We start from the raw sequence: 19862 nt of genomic DNA on the forward strand, positions 1-19862 counted from the left end.
TGAGGCCTGCTTCACACCATGACTCACTTCAGCAGTGCTTTGATGCGCTTCAGATCTGTGCCCATGTTCATCAATATCTGTTCACACTAACCATAGGCTTGTGCACATGAGCAGACTTTTTTCTCCACTTCGCTGTTTTTCGACCCACCCAAGTGGCTCTTTTCATGTACATATGTGAGTCGCTATTTGTTCAGAGCAACACTAATATAATAATTAATACCAATACCATTGATATAAATAAGTAGTGATTTTATATATGTCAGTGTATTTGTGTGACAACCATTTACAAACCTCTGTAATGCGCTGGCGATGGAATACATATAAAGAGAGTAAGCCCTGGCCAGAAGAACGAAAGGTAAGTGCAATAGTGTATTCTGTATGAGTGTGTACTGTTATCATTCCCACAGAGCAGCTGATTTTTAACCGCAGATCCAGCATGCTCCACCTGTATGTATCTTTCCGACTGCAATTACCAAAGTTGCACTCCAGAATAATCAATATGGTCGCCTTTTAATCTCAGGATACTGTTAATTACAAATGGCTGTTTGAACGATTTCTACTACTCCGCCTTTAATTAAGGAAAGTTAAATGGTGCATTATTGAATGCTCTCCAAAGAGTGCATTCTTCAATAAAGAAGCCTGAGTGAAGCCAAGATGGAAGTAAACTACACAGAGATGGAGGGGAGAAAACAAAATGACTGAGAGAAAGAAGTGAGGGGAAAAAAAGAAAAGCATTACCTTTTGAGCCAACTCTGAGGCTCTCTGCTCATATTCATCTGCCCGTGCCTTATCCACACACACCTCTGGAAAAAAAGACACAAATATCAGCAACAGCACAACTCTGACCATTATTATGTAAGTATGTAAGTTCATATCAGAAAAAAAAAAAACATGATAGCGTGGATTAATATCTAAAATAAAATAATTATCACAGTATTTTCTTGCTAACAATCAAGATTAAATTACTTTGTGGTCAATAACAGCAAAAGAGAAAAAAAATATCACATGTAAATTTTATTTTATATTATTTGGCAAGCTGTTTAAAATTTAGACAAGCTGATAATATATTATTATTATTATTATTATTATTATTATTATTAATAGTCATAGTAGTAGTAGTAGTAGTAGTAGTAGTAATAGTAGTAGTATACGTTTTCTACCAATTAATTGTGGGCTTAGAATTATTAAGAATTAATCCACCTGACCTTTTATGTCAAAAATAAGTAATGTACATATAGTTCATAATTTCATGCTGATTATTGTTGCTGTGGTAAAAATTTATAAAAAGTGTTGTAGAGATCCTTCTTGAAAATTGCATATTGATTTGCCATTATAGGGTTCCATCTGCGGTCCAATCGGTGTAGCTGATGAATGCGGAAAAAACAGTCAAAATTCTTCACTCATGTCCCCAAGCTCAGTAGTAGGCTGTTTAGAGGGCTTAATGGTTATGAAGCCAGGTTAAATTAGGTTTAAGACTTTTTAAACAATCTATTAAGAAACAATAGTGGTAAAAAGTCGACCATAATCAGTCTAGTCTGAGTCAAGACCGAGTCCGAATGAAAGTGAACGTCAGTAACAAAACCCAAAACAACACAGTCCTCATCAAGACCGGGCCTTAATTAGTCCTTATCTCCTGGCGGTACAAATTACTGGAAAAATACAAAACACAGATTTTCTTTCCACAAAACAAAACTGTACGTGCAAATATAATGCCACAACTCAAACCATAATAAATTACCTCTTCTCCTTACAAACACAAAGGTGGCATGGACTGAATACAACCAATGCTTACTCAGAATAAATCCACCCAATGCCCACTCTCAACAAATCCAACCAATGCACGCTCTGAATGAATCCAACCAGTGCCCATTCTGAATTAGCTAGCTAAATTCTTACCTTAACAAAGCTGAGTTGAAGATTTCAGAATACAGTTAACTGATCAGCTATGGTCATCTTTAGCAGTGAGTTTGCTACAACAAGTTAGCAACCTTGTATGCAAGTTAACTAATTGCCAGCTTTTTAATGGCTTTGAAGTCTTAACTTACATTGCCAAAGAATGATAAGTCCATTGCACATATACATACATCTTAAACATTAATTTGATGTTGAGGATACTCAGTATCTCCAAACTGCACTGAACGCAGATTAAAGTTTATGATTCTAAATCATAGAAATCATAATGTGTAATTTGGATATCAATATGCAGAATTATTGTCTTTCAAAGATCAGTATGGGGTCACTTGTCAAACATCACTGGTATTACATTGCTCTTTTGGTCAGCCCTAAAGAGCCACACACACACACTCAATCTCACCCACACACTCTCATACACACCTAGAAGGTGGCTGAAGTCCACATCCAGGCGCTTGCGGTAGGAGAAGTCTGGATCTGTGCCACTGCGATGCAGGACAATTTGAGACACACACTCCTCTATGATCTTAAAGTACTGAGGCCTAAAGGACAGAAACAGAAAGACTGTGTTATGATGTCTGTGTTTCAGAATATTGCATTTAAAAGGCCCAGATCTTATCATTGTTTTTTTTTTTTTATTTTATTTTGAGTTTGTGTCTTGTGTGTTGTGTGTTCAGTCTGGTTCCTTTTTACTGTATTTGAAATTATATGCAAAAGTCTGGGTGCCCATGGTCATATTAGGTTTCACTGATATTCTAAGCAAAAGTAAATTAACACATCCTCTACAGAAAACAGAGTTCTGCATATTTTAATGCATAATTACTGTTTATTTGCTGAGTTGAACATACTGTGAGTAAAAAAACAGCATGTGGCCTGTGCAAAAGTTTTCATGTTTTATGTTATTTTTTTCAATATATTAAAAAGTGTGTTCTCTGTACATGACATGTTAACTTATTTTTGCTTAGGGGTATTCAAACATTTGCAAATGACTGTATGCTAATATATAGTTACTGTAATGTTACAAAGTGTTTTTATAGGAAATACATATTGCATGTAAAAAATTCTGTATTTAAATCACTAAAACAAAATCAAAATAGGCCGTTTTAATAGCTTTGTTTCTATATATGGATTGTGCGGTCTTGAGTGTGAACAATATGTCTGGAACATGAATAAAGTTTACTCACAACATCAGTTTTATTCAAAAGGAAAATGTATCTTTTCATGATATCGGCCTTTTAACACACACAAGGGTAAAAGAGTTGAAAGCTGAAAACTACTCATGAAATTTCCAATAAAGCCATCACAACTGTTGAAAGTGCCCTTTGCACTCACAACAGAGAAAGAGGGAAACGGAGAGCAAGAGAAAGAGAGATAATAAAAGTTGGCTGTTTTTAAGAGACGGCTGGTTAAATGAGATGAATGATTTAAAAGAATCATCTAGCTCTCCCGGTCTGACAGGGGGTGTGCTCATCAGGTTCTGAAGCAGGCCGGCAGGCGTCCTGAGGCAACCCCCTTTGTCACCTCCACTGTGGAATTAACCGGCCTTTTATTCCTGTTTTCATAAGGCTGGTGCGAGCCAGGTACGGCTGCTGCTCGCTTTAATGTATCCAATTACACGGAGAGGACCGGCGATGGGAAAGGTTGAAGAGACCTTGATTCCAGATAAGAATTTAACAAGACGTGCCATAGCTTAGGGGCAGCATGCCACAATTTATGGCACTCACACAAAATCAATAAGGAGCACGGCCCACTTAATCTCAACAGCAAGGCCATCGGGCCTGCAGCCACACCTCCATCCACCTACCCATCGCTGACACAGAGAGAGAAAGAGGCAGAGAGAGAGGGGGAAAAAAAGCAAGGAAAGAAGAAAAGAAAGAAAAAACAAAAAAAAAAAATCTAAAAATAGCATGCAGATAATAATATTGCCAACTCGTCAAACTGAGTATATGCTGCATAATAACAGAATTATAACACTGTCATAACACTGTAGTAGCATTGACTGTAACTATCCAACATAAAACACTAAATAAAGCAATGTACTTCAATTAAGAGTGCAGTGTAGGAAACACACATACAGCCGTATGCAAAAGTGCCACAGGTAACATTTCATGTTTTTATTGATTTTGTGAGTGACCACAAGTTTAGACGCATCTCTATCAAGAACACACTTCTGTACATTTTAATGCAGTTACTGTTATTTGCCGAACCGAACACAGTGGAAAAAATAAAACACAGATGGTGGCTTGTGCAAATATTATGGCACATTCTATATTATATTTTTCCAAAATGCTGAATTCAGCAAATAAACAGAAACAGAGTTAGAATTTGCACGCAATTTGACCAGGGGGTGTTCAAATGTTTGCATACGACTATACATTCTCCATTTGGTTCATTATACCTTTAAGAACTGATGGCAGCCTGTTCATGACATGTGGTGTTAACCTTAAATAACGTTGAAAACATAAAATATTCACAAATTTAAAATTCAACGCTAAACTAGAAAAGCAGATTTCTGATAATATGCCATATGCAGACTTGAAAACTAATGAGCCATGATTTTAGTTTGCACTCTAAGATAATCTACAGGGTAATTGCTGTGGAATTATTTAGTTCATTGACTTCAACAACTACAAGCCATGCAGATACAAGTCATGTCAAAATATTGTAACAGTTATCTGTGTATTTTGATTTGTTTGTTAAAAATCTGTTGCTTACCATAGCAAGGTCAAAATATCAGTGCGTACAAAATCTCCTTTTGAGACCCCGCATCTATTTTAAATAAAAGTCATTCTAAAAATCCCACCATTTGTGTTCTACTGGTTCCACAAGGCAGAGTGTATGAATCTGGACTAGTGATTCTGTATCCGGTCACTGTAATTTCCACTACATTTAAATTTAATTCCACATTTAACTCTAATACATTTTCATGTACTTACATTTAAATGGAACAAAAAGGAAAGCCAGTGCTCATGGGAACTTTCCAAAACAAAAGAGCATTGATATAATACATGAATTTATAAAGCTGACAAACTGTGGCAGTTTGGGCAGTCTGTAAACTAGTCATAGCTGGTGTGGGAGTTGTAAATACTGCAAAAGCACTATAACGTACTGAAATAAATCACTAAAATATTTAAAATGAACTAAACAGAATAAATATTTTAGTTTTATGAGGTACAGATGTGTAATCTTGGGCAATCAGCGTAACTAATTTAATTTACGTAAAGAGTTTCTTTTTCTTTTTTTTTTAATATCTGTCAGCCTAAACACAGTGGGAATATTTAAATACAGCAGTTATTGTTGCCTGGATACTGTAGGCGGTGTAAGAATGGGTAATGAACAGCTGCTTTGGTAATTGTGTGCTGTACAGTTTCTGCTATATTGTTTTTGACAAACGTAATGACTGTACTGTCAAGAGGAGGTGTTCAGGCCCAATCAGGGTGAGCTGACGAGAGTACGCCCAAAAACCCGGAGGCATCTTCATCCCCAATTAAACAAGTTGCATATTAGTGAGGAGGAGGGTTGGGCATTATAGAGACAATAAGAAAAAAAAACTCAAACTTAAAAACGATGGTAATTCACTTTTGGCTGGCTAATTAAGCTGCTAGTTAATGTTACACTTCTGAACACAAGAGAACTGGCTTGATTTCGGCTTTCTGTCATTTCAACACCAGTTACTGAACTTTATTCTATCAAAACATGAGCTTTTATCATCCACATTTGTATCAGTCTGAATCGAACCTGTCCTGTGGTAAATGACATTGACTGGATCTGTAGTCTGCCAACTATTCCAACTATTAATGGTAAAAAGTAGTATATTCAGTTTAAGTGAAAGAGAAAAAAGGAAGAATAAATATGGTTAGAATGTCAAAATTTAAGACCTTACAACTATTATAATGATATTTATAATCATGTATTGATAAAGTAAATAAGAAATAATGATTAAAAATGGTGTTTGTTCCCTTCACACTCATGTAGCAGTATGCAGAACTTGATATGCAAACCTCAGCAAAACAACAGAGGCAAAAATCAAAGTTTCTGGTAGCCTCAGTTATTAAAACGACAAAATTCACCAATGACTAAACGTAAATCATTGTCTTGGATGAAGGACTGTTCTCTGGGTGTTGGATTTTGTGGCACATACTGTAGCTCAAATAAAGAAATATTTTCATCAGTTAATTTTACGTAAACTGTATGCATGTATTTATTCACTGTCAGCTTTTTTCAGTTTTCGGCTCAGCGTGTCCTGAATTTCATTTTCAGGCCAAGGACTTTCATTTCAATGTACTACATACCAAAGACATATATAGTGATATTCAAGGAAAAATTTACATAGGACAAAATGTATAGTATGTATTTATCACTTAAAGCAACACTATGTAAAATTAGGGGGTTTGGAAACGTGTAATTGTCTTACGTTACTTGTGGTTCAGGCCTCCTCCTTGAGTATGACGTGTTCGAAAAACTCAAAGCGACCAACATCCCTGCCTCCAAATTACTATTTCATTTTTTTCCCCTCTTGACTTTCAGTTTTAACAAAAAAAATATTGCATAGTGCAGCTTTAATCACAAAGCACAATAGGGGCGATTTGTGAAAATGACATTCATTTTCCCCTCATAGTGGCTTAGAGCTGAACTTGTCTCGATGTTCATGTTGAAGCAGCCAATTAGAGACACTATTAGAATTCACTGAGATTAAACAAAGTGATTCTGATGTCGACCTACTTAATGGAGTTAACATTAGTTAACTGGAGGTCTGGAGTGCAACCAGCCTCCAGTACACATCAAATAATAAGTGATACAATGTAGACACAGTGAACTGTAGTGAATATATATACTCAACAAAAAGCAGTTTGAATCTCACCAGCCGATGTTCTAAATTCTAAAAGGTGTGTGAGAATAACTGAATCAGCAGCAGGGTGTGTGAATGTGTGTGAACAGAGTACTGTGCCTTCCAGCAAACCTTCGCCCTCCTAATCAGTACAGCAGGCCTCGCCTATGGTTGAGGCTGAGAGCGGGCTGTGATGTTCGCGGTATAGGCGTAATGACTTCAGAAAGAACAAATTAATCACACTTTGTGTCTCTGATGACAAAGACGTTCTACGCCGGTGAGCGCAGAACCATCTTGAAAAATTGCAGATGATACATTCCATATTCCTCAGATTAAGAGCCTGTCTTTTGATCAAGCCCAGGTTTAACACACACCCAGCTGTGAGCGAGCAGACATGAAAAACCCTCTTTGAGCAAGCACTACAGATGAAAAAGAGAAACAGAGAGAGGAGAGCGTGTGTGAGAGCGAGAGAGAGAGAGAGAGAGTGAGAGCGCGAGAGAGAAAGAGAGAGAGAGAGAGAGAGAGCAAATGAGAGAGAGGGAAAACAGAAAGAGAGAGAAAACTAGAGCAGAGAGATGAGGGTTTGTGAGATGAGAGAAAGATGAAAGCAGGCTCATTCTCTTTGTTGGACAATGTCATTGGGAGATATTTGGCGAGAGGGACCAGCAGCACAGGCTGTAGAGCAGCTCTGAGGAGGACATGAGGAGGTTCTACAAGCGCAAGTGAACACAAAGCAAAAAAGGCTCATCCTAATCAGGGGTTAAGGAGAAAGTCAAGCAATTAAACAATTAAACAAGAAATTAACCAAGAGAACTCGATCAAATGATTATGAGAGCAGCATGCAGGAGAGTGGATGAGAGTAGACCTGTTTGCATAGAGACGTCTAGAAAGTTCAAGACTGTTGCTCTCAGATAAAGCTCTGAGCTTGTAAGAACCAAACAGGAAAAGAGGAGAAACCAAGGGAACATTATCAACAGCACTGTTCCACTGTTCTCAAGCCTGTCTTCTGAGAAAAGAGAGAAACCAACAGGAGGCCCCTAATGGCAAAAAGGGATGAGAACAAGTTCTCACATTTTTTTTTACAATATGTAGAAGGAGTGAGCAAAACATTATGATAAGTTACTGTAACATGACAAATTATGTCATGCATGAACTGTCATGGTTATCACTCGTATGGCATGTACATTGTATGTTCAGATGTTTGTAGACCCCTATTCATCCAATGTTTCTTCCAAAATTAAGGGTACTGATAGGGAGTTTATCCCACGCTTCTGCAGTAAGAGCCTCTATTCTTCTAGAAAACCTTTTTCGTTACCCTGTGCCATTTAATTTAATGTTTCTTCAGGAAACATAAATTCAAAGATAAAAAGAAGTAAACAGAATTTATCTTATAGCATAATGAAAAAGGTAACAAGTAATAAACAGTTATTTTCACAGTTGCATAAAATAATAATCTGGTGGTTCCTGTTCGACCAGGCAGCACTCACTGGTGTTATTTGAATGCGTTAAAGATGCAGGAGAGCAAAAAATAAAAACAGTGTCCTTTTAACTATCATCTTTAAAAAAAACTCAGGTAAAGTCTAGTCAGGGAACAGGGGAATGATCAAGGTTTTTAGAAAGCAAAAATAATTAATTCCAACATAAGTTAAATTAAAACATGTCCGCTTTAACGCACAGGGCAACATGAATAAGCTTTACTGCTGCTTCAGCCAGCTAGCTAACATGCTCTCATTTAATTTTAGAAATAAACATAACTGTTAGACTTTAAACTAGCTAATAGTCCAGAGCAGAAATAAACTTATTTGGATTGCACTTTGATTTAAAGGGGAATTCCATCCATTTTTTACATTTTCTGTATAATTTAGCCATTGGGATGTAAATAATGTCATTCAGAGCGGTTTGATGTGAAACACTCCCTTCTAGAGCAACTTAGCCACTCCGATTTCTTTAAAATGATGGTAACAGGAAGCGGGGGTTGTGATGTTTACAACACAAATATAGGCATTTTACTTTCAGTTAACAGTAACAGTAAATGTGCCAGACATCTGATTTATGTCATCTCCACTGTAAACCTGTAAACAAATCTGACTCTGTATGATTCTCTAGAACGAAGTATTTCATCAGACCACTCTGAATAACTTTGTTTCCATCTTAAACATTTAATTATGTAAAATATTAAAATCAATGGACTTCCCCTTTAAAACACCGTTATTTCAAATTAGATAGCCAGAAATGGATCTTCAAAGAGTCTGGTGTGTAGAGCTGGTGACTGTATGCTACTGATCGCTACACAAACATTAACTTCCCCACAGAAGCAGTGGTGCATCGTAAAGACAGATTCAGATTCAGGCCAGTGGGACATTTCTTGTTTAATCCATTTAATTTTAGAATTAATTTTTACTTATCCTACTATTCCTCTTAAAATAGATCAATGTAAACACTGAATTCATAAAAAAAAAAAAAACACTGCACTAATATTTTCATAGTGTTGTGCATCATTGTTTGCAAAACTCAGAATAACAACATTGTCAAACATGCTATCAGTTGTGAAAATATTTTCAAACACTGTGATATATTTCTGTCACTCTTACATGGAGGTGTGGAAGAGGAGGACTTGTAGGAGGTGTGAAGCCAATGAATACACAAAAGTAACCCACTGCTTAATATGCTTGGCGACTGATCTCCCTAAGGAAAAGGAGTGTTTCTTCAAAGAGTCGCCTGGGGGAAACTCCTTGGCAGATGGTCCGCACTATCTTTAGTTAATTTAACACATAGCTCATGTCAGTCCTGCTCTCTACAGACTGACATAACACTGAGGCTGACTAGATCAGAAAGCCATCAGACAAGCAAAACACTGAACTTTACTATATATTCACAACAATTACGAGAGTCTCATAAAGCACACAGCTGATCTCTTTTAAATAGGGAAGAAAGATTCTGGAGAACTGCAGAAATTCAAGGAAAAGAGTGCGTCTTTAGTGAACACACTGAGGAGAAAAGTTTCAAAAAAGCTTTTGACTTTGAACAAAATCTCTCAGCTCTTGATTTTCAAGGAGGTAGGAAAGACCACGACCCATAAACTTTACTTTTTTCTCATAACAATAATTCTCCGCTGCAGACTTACCGCACAAAGTAGTCGTTCCTGATGAGCATCAGGTGCTGCAGGATGGAGAGGAAATGGACCTCCGCAGTCGTGTCCTTCACCACGCTGAACAACATGTTGAAAACGTCCCCTACATCAGTACACGTAGCGTTAAGGAGCACAGTGCCATACACACAAACACAACCACTCAAAAACCACTAGGTATAGTCAGGTGAGCTCACCCACTGGTTAAGACATCAGGAGCTGGTCAGAAGGCCTAACAAGTCAGATTAACCACCAACATAACTATGAAGTGACAGTGGACTCAACCAATCATATTTTGGGTGGGACCAATTTTGTGAGTAAAAAAAACATCACTCTAGGCTTTTTGGAAATCCTAGATACATCACTGTCTGTGAATACGAGTGGCAGCCTAAACAGGTTTCAGTAAGTTGTTAGAAATGGGAAAACAGCAGCAGCAGCTTATGTCAGGCCTCTATACTGAAGGAGTCACTGTAAAACTACTTCATACAAGGTGAAATATATGTAAATGAATGTTTATAGGCTTTAAATAAAACATGAAATGTCTTCCAATGTCCAAGTTTAATCTACAACAGCCAAAAACTGTTCATGTGCACCAGAGTTAGCATAGTGCTAATATTCTACAAGGAAGACAGAGGGGAACATTAGAGGGTTTATGTTTCTATGCCCAAACTGAAGGCGTAGCTATCTTGGTTCTCCACTGTTGTTATCGTAATCAATTATGTCATATTACCCAGCAGTTAGTTCTTCACTTAGTAGCAAACATTAAATAAAAATACTCAGTCTTTTTATAGCCATGTATAGTCAGTCATGTATTGTGAAAATGTCCTGAAGTGTTGTAACGTTATATTTTTTGCCATATTGCCCACCCTCTCTCAAAATACAACAATAGTAGGTAGATGATAAATGGCAATCCTGGGTGGAGGGGAAACACATCTTCACAAACACACAAATAAATAAAAATAAAATAAATAAAACCATGTCGACAGTATATGTGCTGGAAACACATTACACATGTTAGACTGGTCAGCGAATGGCCAGAGATTAATGTCAGAGATTAAAAAAGTCAGCTGAGAGTCAAACAGGGACAGGGTGCTTTAGTAGTTTGTTTGTGGCTGTAAGCATGCTGCAGCTGAAAGGATATTCAAATTCAGCTTTAATGTCCTCCAGACGGTGAGAGAATTCAATCATGTCCTCCTCTTTATGCTCCTCGAACACCTTCAGCTGGATGTCCAGAGCTTCATTCTTGATAGCACCCAGATTCTATTCACATAAACAAACACAAACAAGAGACTGAGAGAGAGAGAGATGATGAAAGTGATGAACAGAACAAAGCAGAGAGAGAAATACTGCGAGGGAGAGAGATAGAGATAGAGAGAGAGAGAAAGAGAGAGAGAGAGAGAGAGAGAGAGAGAGAAAACGAGAGACAAAATGAGAAAGAGCAAGTGATAGAGGAAGTGAGAGTAAAAAGAAAGCAAGAGAGAGAGAGAAAAAGGGGGGAAGAAAAAGGAAGAGAGACAGACAAAGCGAAGGAGTGAAAGCAAGAGAGAAAGCGAGAAAGAGAGAGAGAGACAGACAGAAAAAGAGGAAGTAAAGAGACAAAGTGAGAGAGAAAGTGACAGATAAAGCGAGGGAAAGCAAAAAGTGATAGAGAGAAATTTAAGAGAGAAAGTGAGATGGGGAGAGACAAAAAGCAAGTGAGAGCGAAAGTGAGAGCGAGAGCGAGAGAGAGAGAGAGAGAGAGAGAGAGAGAGAGAGAGAGAGAGAGAGATAGAGAAACTGCAAGATAGTGACAATAAGCCAGAGAGAGAGAAAAGCCATAGAGAAAGACAGAGAGAGACAGACAGAGACAGCAAGACAGAGAAACCAAAAGAGAGAGAGAAAGAGAGAGAAAAAGTGAGAGACAGAGAGAGAGCAAGGCAGAGAGACAAAGAAAGAAAACATGAGAGAGGGACAAATGAAGAAAGCGACAGAGAGAGAAAGTGAGAAAGAGAGAGAAGGCAAAAGCGAAACAAAGCGAGAGAGCACAAAAAGTGAGAAATAGAGTGAAGTGAGAGAGATAGGGTGAAGGAGAGATAGAAAGAGGCAAATTTCATTTTCTCCTTATTTCTTTTACTCTGCAGACTTTCCACTTCAGTCTGTTCTCCTGTCCTGCAGCAGAGGAGAGAGGCAGCGCTCTGCTTTGAATAATAAATAAGACAGGAGCAAAGCATTAATCTTTCTCACAGACACTCACTACACCCTCTCTTTCATTTAATACAGCGCCTGTCTGTTTTGTATGGGTAGTTCGGTTCAGCTCTCTCTCTGATGCTGAAAGGAGAGAGAGACAGAGGGAGGGAGAAAGAAACAGAGAGAGAGAGAGAGAGAGAGAGAGAGAGAGAGAGAAAGACGGAAAGAGAGAGACAGAGACAGCGAGAGACAGAGTGAAAGAGAGGGGGAGAGAGAGAGAGAGAGAGAGAGAGAGAGAGAGAGAGAGAGAGAGAGAGAGAGAGAGAGAGAGAGAGAGAGAGAGAGAGACACATACAAATCCATTCCCCAGCGTAGGTATTGATTCAGCCGGACGACCTCTTCTCGAGGCCTCATAAATTATTCGTGGAGCCATTTTACAATATTTCACTGAAGTGGACAACTCATTTCAATATTAATACACAGTCGGTTGACAGGCCGCTTACCGGCAATATCTCTCGCAGGCCGCAGCGCATGAACTCATTTCGGATGTGCAGCCTAAAGTCCAGCTCATCAGGAGACGTAACAAGAGCGTTGATGAGCTGCATACAGGCCACCTAGGAAGAAGAGATAACATTCAGCTTCAGCAAGCATGCGTGCAAGAGTGTGTTTAAGAGCGTGTTCATTACGAGGCTGCTCTCAGTGCAGCAGGATGCTCTGTTAACAAGTCCGGAGCAGATTAAACCACTGAGGGCAGTGCTGTTTGGGTCAGACTTTTGAAATAGCTGGAGAGGGATCATATTTGATGTAGGAGGGAAGAGGTCAAAGGTCTTCTTGTGTTCTGTCTGCTGAGACAAAATCTCCCATTTTCTCACTACAAAACCTGTTGTGGCATTTTATTACTCTAATTTTCCACAGCTTTCACTCCTAACAGTGAGGGAATCCCTGGTAACTCATCTGTCGAGAGGAATGGTGATAGAAGATTTGTGCACAGGTTATAGTCACTAGTCTTGGGAAAAGAGCATAATTCAGCATATGATTTATTTAAAAATGCATACCAGTATGAAGCTGATTATTCACTCCTTTCAGCTATGTGTGAAAATATCCGTTGATTCATGATGTAATTGTTTCATTAACAATACAGCACAATTTAACAACTGACAATTTCCAGGGGAAAACGATATCAGTATGTGAAGATGTGTTAATTTATTCACCGCTCTTTGTATTTTGGCATTACACCTAACAGGTGCGAGAGTTTTCCCTTGCTCTAACACATCTGTTCCAACTAATCAGTTCATTAACAAGTTCTTCTTGGGTGGAAGTGGGCATGTTGATACAGGGAAAATGTTAAAATGGGTAAACCTAGACCAGAGCTTCTCAATCCTTGCACATGTTTTAGTTCTCCCTGTTTTACAATGGGCTTAAACTGAAGGAAGCATCGATATAGGAATCATAAGCCAATCACAGTAGCCACATTACATGCAGCTTAATAAACTGTTAATATTTTGACTAATAGCTCAATCAGAATGGAATACGTCCATGTACACACCTCAATCGGAATAGACTAGTCCAATTGAGGCCATTCGGAATACAATTTCTATCCTATTGAACAAGGTAAGTAATCCTCTAAATAATCAGTTAAATAGAAGAATAATAACCGTGTAAACGCCTGTATCCGATTATATTCACAATCGAAAAGTTTAAGTACATTCTGCGTATGTGAGTTTGTATCATAGCAAAAGTTTATAACGTTCAACATGACGGGAGCAGAAACTGGTCTGCAGAGGAGATAAAGTTTCTGCTTTGAACTTTAAATGACGGTGCCCCTTCTTTAATAAGAACATATGAAGTAGGTTTGTCTTAAAACTGCCACAATTTTAAAGCAATTAAACACGAGCACTGCCCAACGCCCACTGCCACATAAATTAACAATTAAGAATTTAATTTTCTTTTTTGTTCACTGTATGCAAGTAATTAGTTACAAGCATAAAGTGTCCATATTGGCTGATTAGTTGTCAAATAAAGAAACTTACTAGATCAAATAAAGAAACATTACTCACCGCTGCCCACTAAATGTATTATGGAACCAGAACCAAAACAAATTTTCTGTTTTATTTACATGCACTGGCTTCGGGTAACTGATGAAAATGCAACCATTCAGTCTTTCTGTTGCAATGTAAACTAATAATTGTGGAAGCCAAAAACTATTTATGTAATTATGTATTAACTGGTGATTATGTAAAATGGCCTAATAACATTTATTTCAGTAGGGTTCAACGCAATATGCAATAAAATATTCCCTTTTTTTTGCACATTTTCCCTAGTAAACGTATGAACTGTGAATCAATGAACAAGACTGACTCCACCCATTAAAACAGTAAAAAGCTTATTAAAGCTTAATAAAGTTTTTAAAGGATTCAATTTCACTGCTACTGTTGCGCACAGTGCTGTGAAATTCATTTTAGTTAGCGAGGAATTCCAGTGTGAAGAATACTAACACTGTCACCATAGAATTAGCAGAGAATGGAACAGATGGACATGAATTCCAACAGTTATTTATGAGTACAAAACGTGCATAGAGTTTCAACTGAGTCAGGTCTGCTGTCTTTTGTACAGATGTTAAAAGCTAAATACTAGCTAAATACCATGAGGCTGATCTTCAGACTCTGAAAAAAACTGAGGGTTGTCATGAGTACTCGATTAAACTGACTACTCGATAAAAACAAAAATAAATTAAAAGTCACTGATTAAAACTTCTCAATGAATCAGTGAGAAATCACGCAGGAAACCAGAAGGCAGTAGATAATTTCTGGGATACGTAGATAAATCTGATGATACATATTTTACTGGTCTCTTTTATTGTAAGATACACAGCCACACTGCCATACTAATATACATAAAATTGTATACAAACTATTCACTATTCTAGAATCTTGGCTATGGACAATTTGTTATTAATTGTTATTTATTAGTCCATTTTTATTATTTGCCCTTTTCTTTTTACACTCTGACTACTTGATTACGTGTCAAAGTGGTCAGCAAATTACTAATATAAATCGATAGTGACAGCCCTGCAAACTTTTTACACAGTGTTCTTTCATAGGTTTACAAAAACACAGAAATCCTGGGAACAGATCTCCAAAACCACAGTTGATGTGACATTTTCTCACTGTCGTCCACTGCGCTGGGGCAGCACTGATATTGATATTCCAGGATCATCTGACCTGCAGAGAGGTAGGTTTTTTGGCTGAACAGTAGAGGAGCATTTTGTTTCATCAGTGAGCTCTCGGACGACAGAACAGATTTCTGCACCTCCATCAAACTACAACACAGATCCATCCCCTTGAGTGGACACAGCTCATCAAATATTGATCAGTGATCTTTGTAACCTCTTCAGTCACACACACAGACGTGTGTGTGGTTTAGAAAGGCAGTGGAGCGTTCAGAAGACGCAGAGGTATTGGACAGTGGACAGTGAATCATTTTTAACAGTGTATGTTATCGCACTTTCATGCTCATGTAGTGCGAGATGGAGCAAATAGAACTGATTATTGCACTGCGGTCCCTAGAGGTTAGCAATTATTTACAGAGAAAAAAACCCCATGTTCTAATCATACAGTGGTGCTGGAAAAGAGAAAATAAGTATTAGCACTAATGTATTTGCATTTACAATGTCAGAGGTACCAGAAGCACATGTCTATATAATTAACTAGAGAGAAAAAAAAAAAGTGTTTTGATTGTAAGGTGCTATTCAGAGGAGGGTCATGGGTGGGAGGGATGAAGGAAAAGAGGAATAGAACAAGAGAAACAAAGAGAGAGGGAGATGTATGCGGGCAGAGTACTTTAAATATTCCCAGCGATAAGAATAGAGAAGTGTTCGCTAAATGATTCATGAAGTTAAAAGGGATCACAGATGCGTATTTGCAAACTGGAACTAGCCAGTGATATCAATAAAACATTGTGGAGATCGTCCAATTGGCCTTGGTGGATATGAATGAGTTCAGCTAGGAGGGGGATTTCTCTCCCCTCTCAACACTGCTTCCCTTGGCAAGGTGAGGTGAAGGAAACTACCAAAACATAGCACTACTTCCTGCATTAATTATTCATTGCTGGTAAAGGCCCTTACACTAAAACTGACCATAACACTTTGTAAATCGTCCAGAATGCTGCTTGGACAGCGGTACGAGGTTGATGAACTGTATGTGCTTTAGGTTATAGAACAGCATTCCTCATTTGCAGATAGAACAGAGCAGAATGACTATATTTTCAGCAAGACGATTTTAACTTTAATTCCCAATCGATAATGCAGTGTTTTTATCGTGACTGTGTGTGTGTGTGTGTGTGTGGGCAGGCAGTGCATGGTATAAATGACAGAGCCCACAGTGAAGGCAGAACTGAGTGCCTCTCTTCTCACCTCCCTCTGCTACCAATTAAACTAAAACACTGAAGCTTTAATCAGTCTTAACAATGTAGCAACTCTGTTAATACAACACGTTGCAGCACTGCTCCACTCTACCCTGACAGGCACATAGAAACCACGGCCTGAACACCATCACTCACTCACAGACACACAATGTCATTACATGGGGTCACGCATATGCCCCGCATGTATGATATATACAAAAGTACCTGTATGTAATAGGAATTTCTGCATCTATTTCTAAATCTATATAATTAAACAAAACATGCATAATGTACACACTTACAAGCACACCAATAATACGATCATTATTGGATTTCGGCAGTTATCTGATTATTGAAGTGGACACGGAAACAGCATTCTCTGATTTCTTATCGGATTTCAAGACATCCAAAGAAAGCTGGATCTTAGTACAGTAACTGGGGTTTTCAGCACATGTATAGAGTTACTCTGATTTCTTTTGTTTTTCAGTCTGCGCTTGTGCAGAACCAGAGCACTGTCCCAGAAACAGGAAGCCACATTTAAGAGAGCGTTGGCGAGATGTGAATATTCTTCAACTTTGTGATGATGCATATTTATTCATATATTACAGTAAAGTGACTTCCTGTTAAAAAAAACAACAACAACAACAGCTGCATTTAAGTTTTGTTACATTTATATCACGCCTTATTCTGTGAGTTTACTGTTGGGTTGCAAAGCAGAAATCCTATTTATAACTGACGAGAGTTTTCCCATTGTCTGATTACCTAAGAGCATGTAAATCCTTTAATGAATTACTGACAAAATATATTGTTTTCATGTGAAGTACAGTGCCAGCTTAAGTGTAAGCAGGCACTGGAACTCAAGTACTTCGTTAACCATTCAAAGTGCCCATATTCAAGAACGGAAATCACTACTCAGGTATACATTACATTTCATTACGGGAAGATGGAGAAAATAAACAGGCTAACAATTCAGGGAAATGCAGATTTTATGTGTTAACAGGACTGCAAAATGTGACAAAACACGAATGCCTAAATGTGAGTGCGCTGCCATGGACGCATTGTTGGGGACATGACTGAGAAGGCAGAGATAGTATGGACAGCTATGGTGCAATTTTTCTGCCAACTAAGCTAACTACTCTAGCTTATGTTAGGTCAAGAAACTGTGAAAATATATTTCTCAGACAAGTAACATGTTGATAAACCATTCACTGAAGAGAACTGATTTTTCATTTAAGTATTTAAAACAGCAGTTTGGTCCATTTAAGAGCAAACAATATTATTTCTATATTGGTCTTAAATTCACGATCTGTGCACCCTAACAAGGACCATTTAGGTGGTCCTGATACTTCAGCCCTGTTTTTCCTCTGTTTTTCTGCTGTGATTTTTGTCCTGAAAATGTACAAAAACAAGTATATGCACACACAAGTGTGACAAAAAACAGCCAGACAGAAATGAATGCTAATGAGAGGTGTGTGTGTGTGTGTCTCTCTCTCTCTCTCTCTCTCTTCCTTCACACACACTCTCGGGGGGCCTGACAGCCCTGCTGTGCTCAGAGGGGCCACCATGCTAAAGGTCAAACAGTAGTCGAAATACCCATTGAGCAGCCTTACAAAGTTCTTAACTATTCCTCTCTCTCATACACACACACATACAAACATGGAGACACACATACACACACACACGCACGAGTGGCATCAGACAGCCTTCAGATATGAGTGACAGTGAAAAGGCACCCCACCAGCTTGCTTATGTCACATAAGTCAGACATTTCAGACAGAGCATGACACATAGAGCATGACACAGACTATGCAGCCCTGCAAATAATAAATAAGAGCAAAACTCACATACATTTCTTCAATACAGCTCTTTACTTGGCCTACACATTGACCATTCCTATCATACACAGGGCACACAGCACAGAACTAGCACCAGTCTACCGTTAGGCTTTATATCCACTACTGTGCAAAACCAACTCTGAAGTAAGATGCCAGCTAAACAAGAGCTCTGTCCATCAGGCTCTGTTTCATATTGTAAGAGACCAGTAGGAGAAAGTTTACATTAACATCAGCTAAACTGGCAACTAATCAATGTTTATTTCACAATCACATTTAATCAAGTAACTGCTGTGACCAGCTTACTGGTAAAGATCCAAAGCAGTGGTTATTCAACTATCTAACTACTGCTCATTCTGTTCTGCCAGGCAAAAACAAAGAAAAACTGAAAAAATTTCAGAGTTTAGGGATGTGAATCCTGATATTCTAGTATCTGAAAGAGATGAACATATATTCAGGTAACTGCAGGGAAAAAGGCTTTTTCGCCTAAACATAATACACACAGTGACAGATGTGTCACTGATGCAAAGCTACACTCTGATGAACATCACAAGTTATTTCACTGCTAATGGTGCCCCCTTGTGGAGAATGTTCAGCCTGCTAAATGTGAGTATAAGAGAGTTAGTTAACAAGTCATTAGGTGCTTCACATCTAACTAAGATGGTAAACTGGTGCCCTGGTGCTAGCACATTAAAAAAACAGTATAACAAACCAAAAATGCCTGATTTACAAAAAAACAAAAAATTAGGAGAAATGTTTTAGTTACTGTACCAGAGAACCAGAGAACTAGAGCTGCAGTGGTGCAATGGTGGATGACGATGACTCCTTTATTTTCTACACTAAGCTTTTCCTCCTCAGTAGATGAGCTAATGCTTGTTGAGATAAAACTGAGAAGTATCCTTTCACTGTTTTTAGTTCTAGCTAATGGCAGAAAGAGTAGTTACGATCATATTATTCCTGCCTTCTCAATCATGTCACTAACAACGCATCCTTGGAACTTGTGTTCTAGCAATAAAGCAATAAATATGTACTGCATCTTAAACGCAACTAAGACTGCCATACTTTAAAGCCGTGTAAAAATTAAATGTTGTTAACAGAATACTGTAGTATCAATACACATCCCTACCAGATATGCTCTGGGACCTGCAAATTCATTACTGTGTTTCATTTCAGCAACATGACCACTAGCTCCATAATGGATCAGATCTATATGTTCTGACTGTGTTATTCCACAGGGAATTTCGCTCTGTGAACAGTACTCCAAACACCAGAGTCAGTCCACCCACTCAGAAATATTAATTAACGCCACCTTGAAGTCTTTGTGTTAAACCCCTACAGAATGAAATACACATGGGAATAATTTTAGATACTCGTACAGAGTAGAAGCATATTGTGCTATTCAGTAAAAAAGAAATAATAATAATAAAATTTATGAGAATGCACATGCAGTCATATAAAAAGGTTGAAGTACCACTGGTCAAATGTGAAAATACAGGGAACAAACTTAAATATGGAATCTTTTTGCAATTTGTAGCACACAATTTCTAGTATTGAGATGAGTTTAATGTATTGGGAAAAAAAACAAAACAAAAACAAA

General features: G+C 38.0%; 1 protein-coding gene across 1 annotated transcript in view; it reads right to left on the reverse strand.

Annotated features, from left to right (window-relative positions):
• Window positions 1-19862, reverse strand: part of diaph3 (diaphanous-related formin 3) — a 433509-nt gene that overhangs the window by 275034 nt on the left and 138613 nt on the right. Inside the window, exons 10-14 of the mRNA XM_036586844.1 lie at window positions 12536-12646; window positions 11008-11126; window positions 9864-9980; window positions 2335-2453; window positions 739-803 (exon numbers count right to left, since the gene is read on the reverse strand). Coding sequence (XP_036442737.1) covers window positions 739-803; window positions 2335-2453; window positions 9864-9980; window positions 11008-11126; window positions 12536-12646 — 531 coding nt within the window. The remainder of the gene's footprint in view (window positions 1-738; window positions 804-2334; window positions 2454-9863; window positions 9981-11007; window positions 11127-12535; window positions 12647-19862) is intronic.

Source organism: Colossoma macropomum, unplaced genomic scaffold (genome assembly GCF_904425465.1).
Source record: "Colossoma macropomum unplaced genomic scaffold, Colossoma_macropomum, whole genome shotgun sequence".
NCBI lineage: Eukaryota > Metazoa > Chordata > Actinopteri > Characiformes > Serrasalmidae > Colossoma > Colossoma macropomum.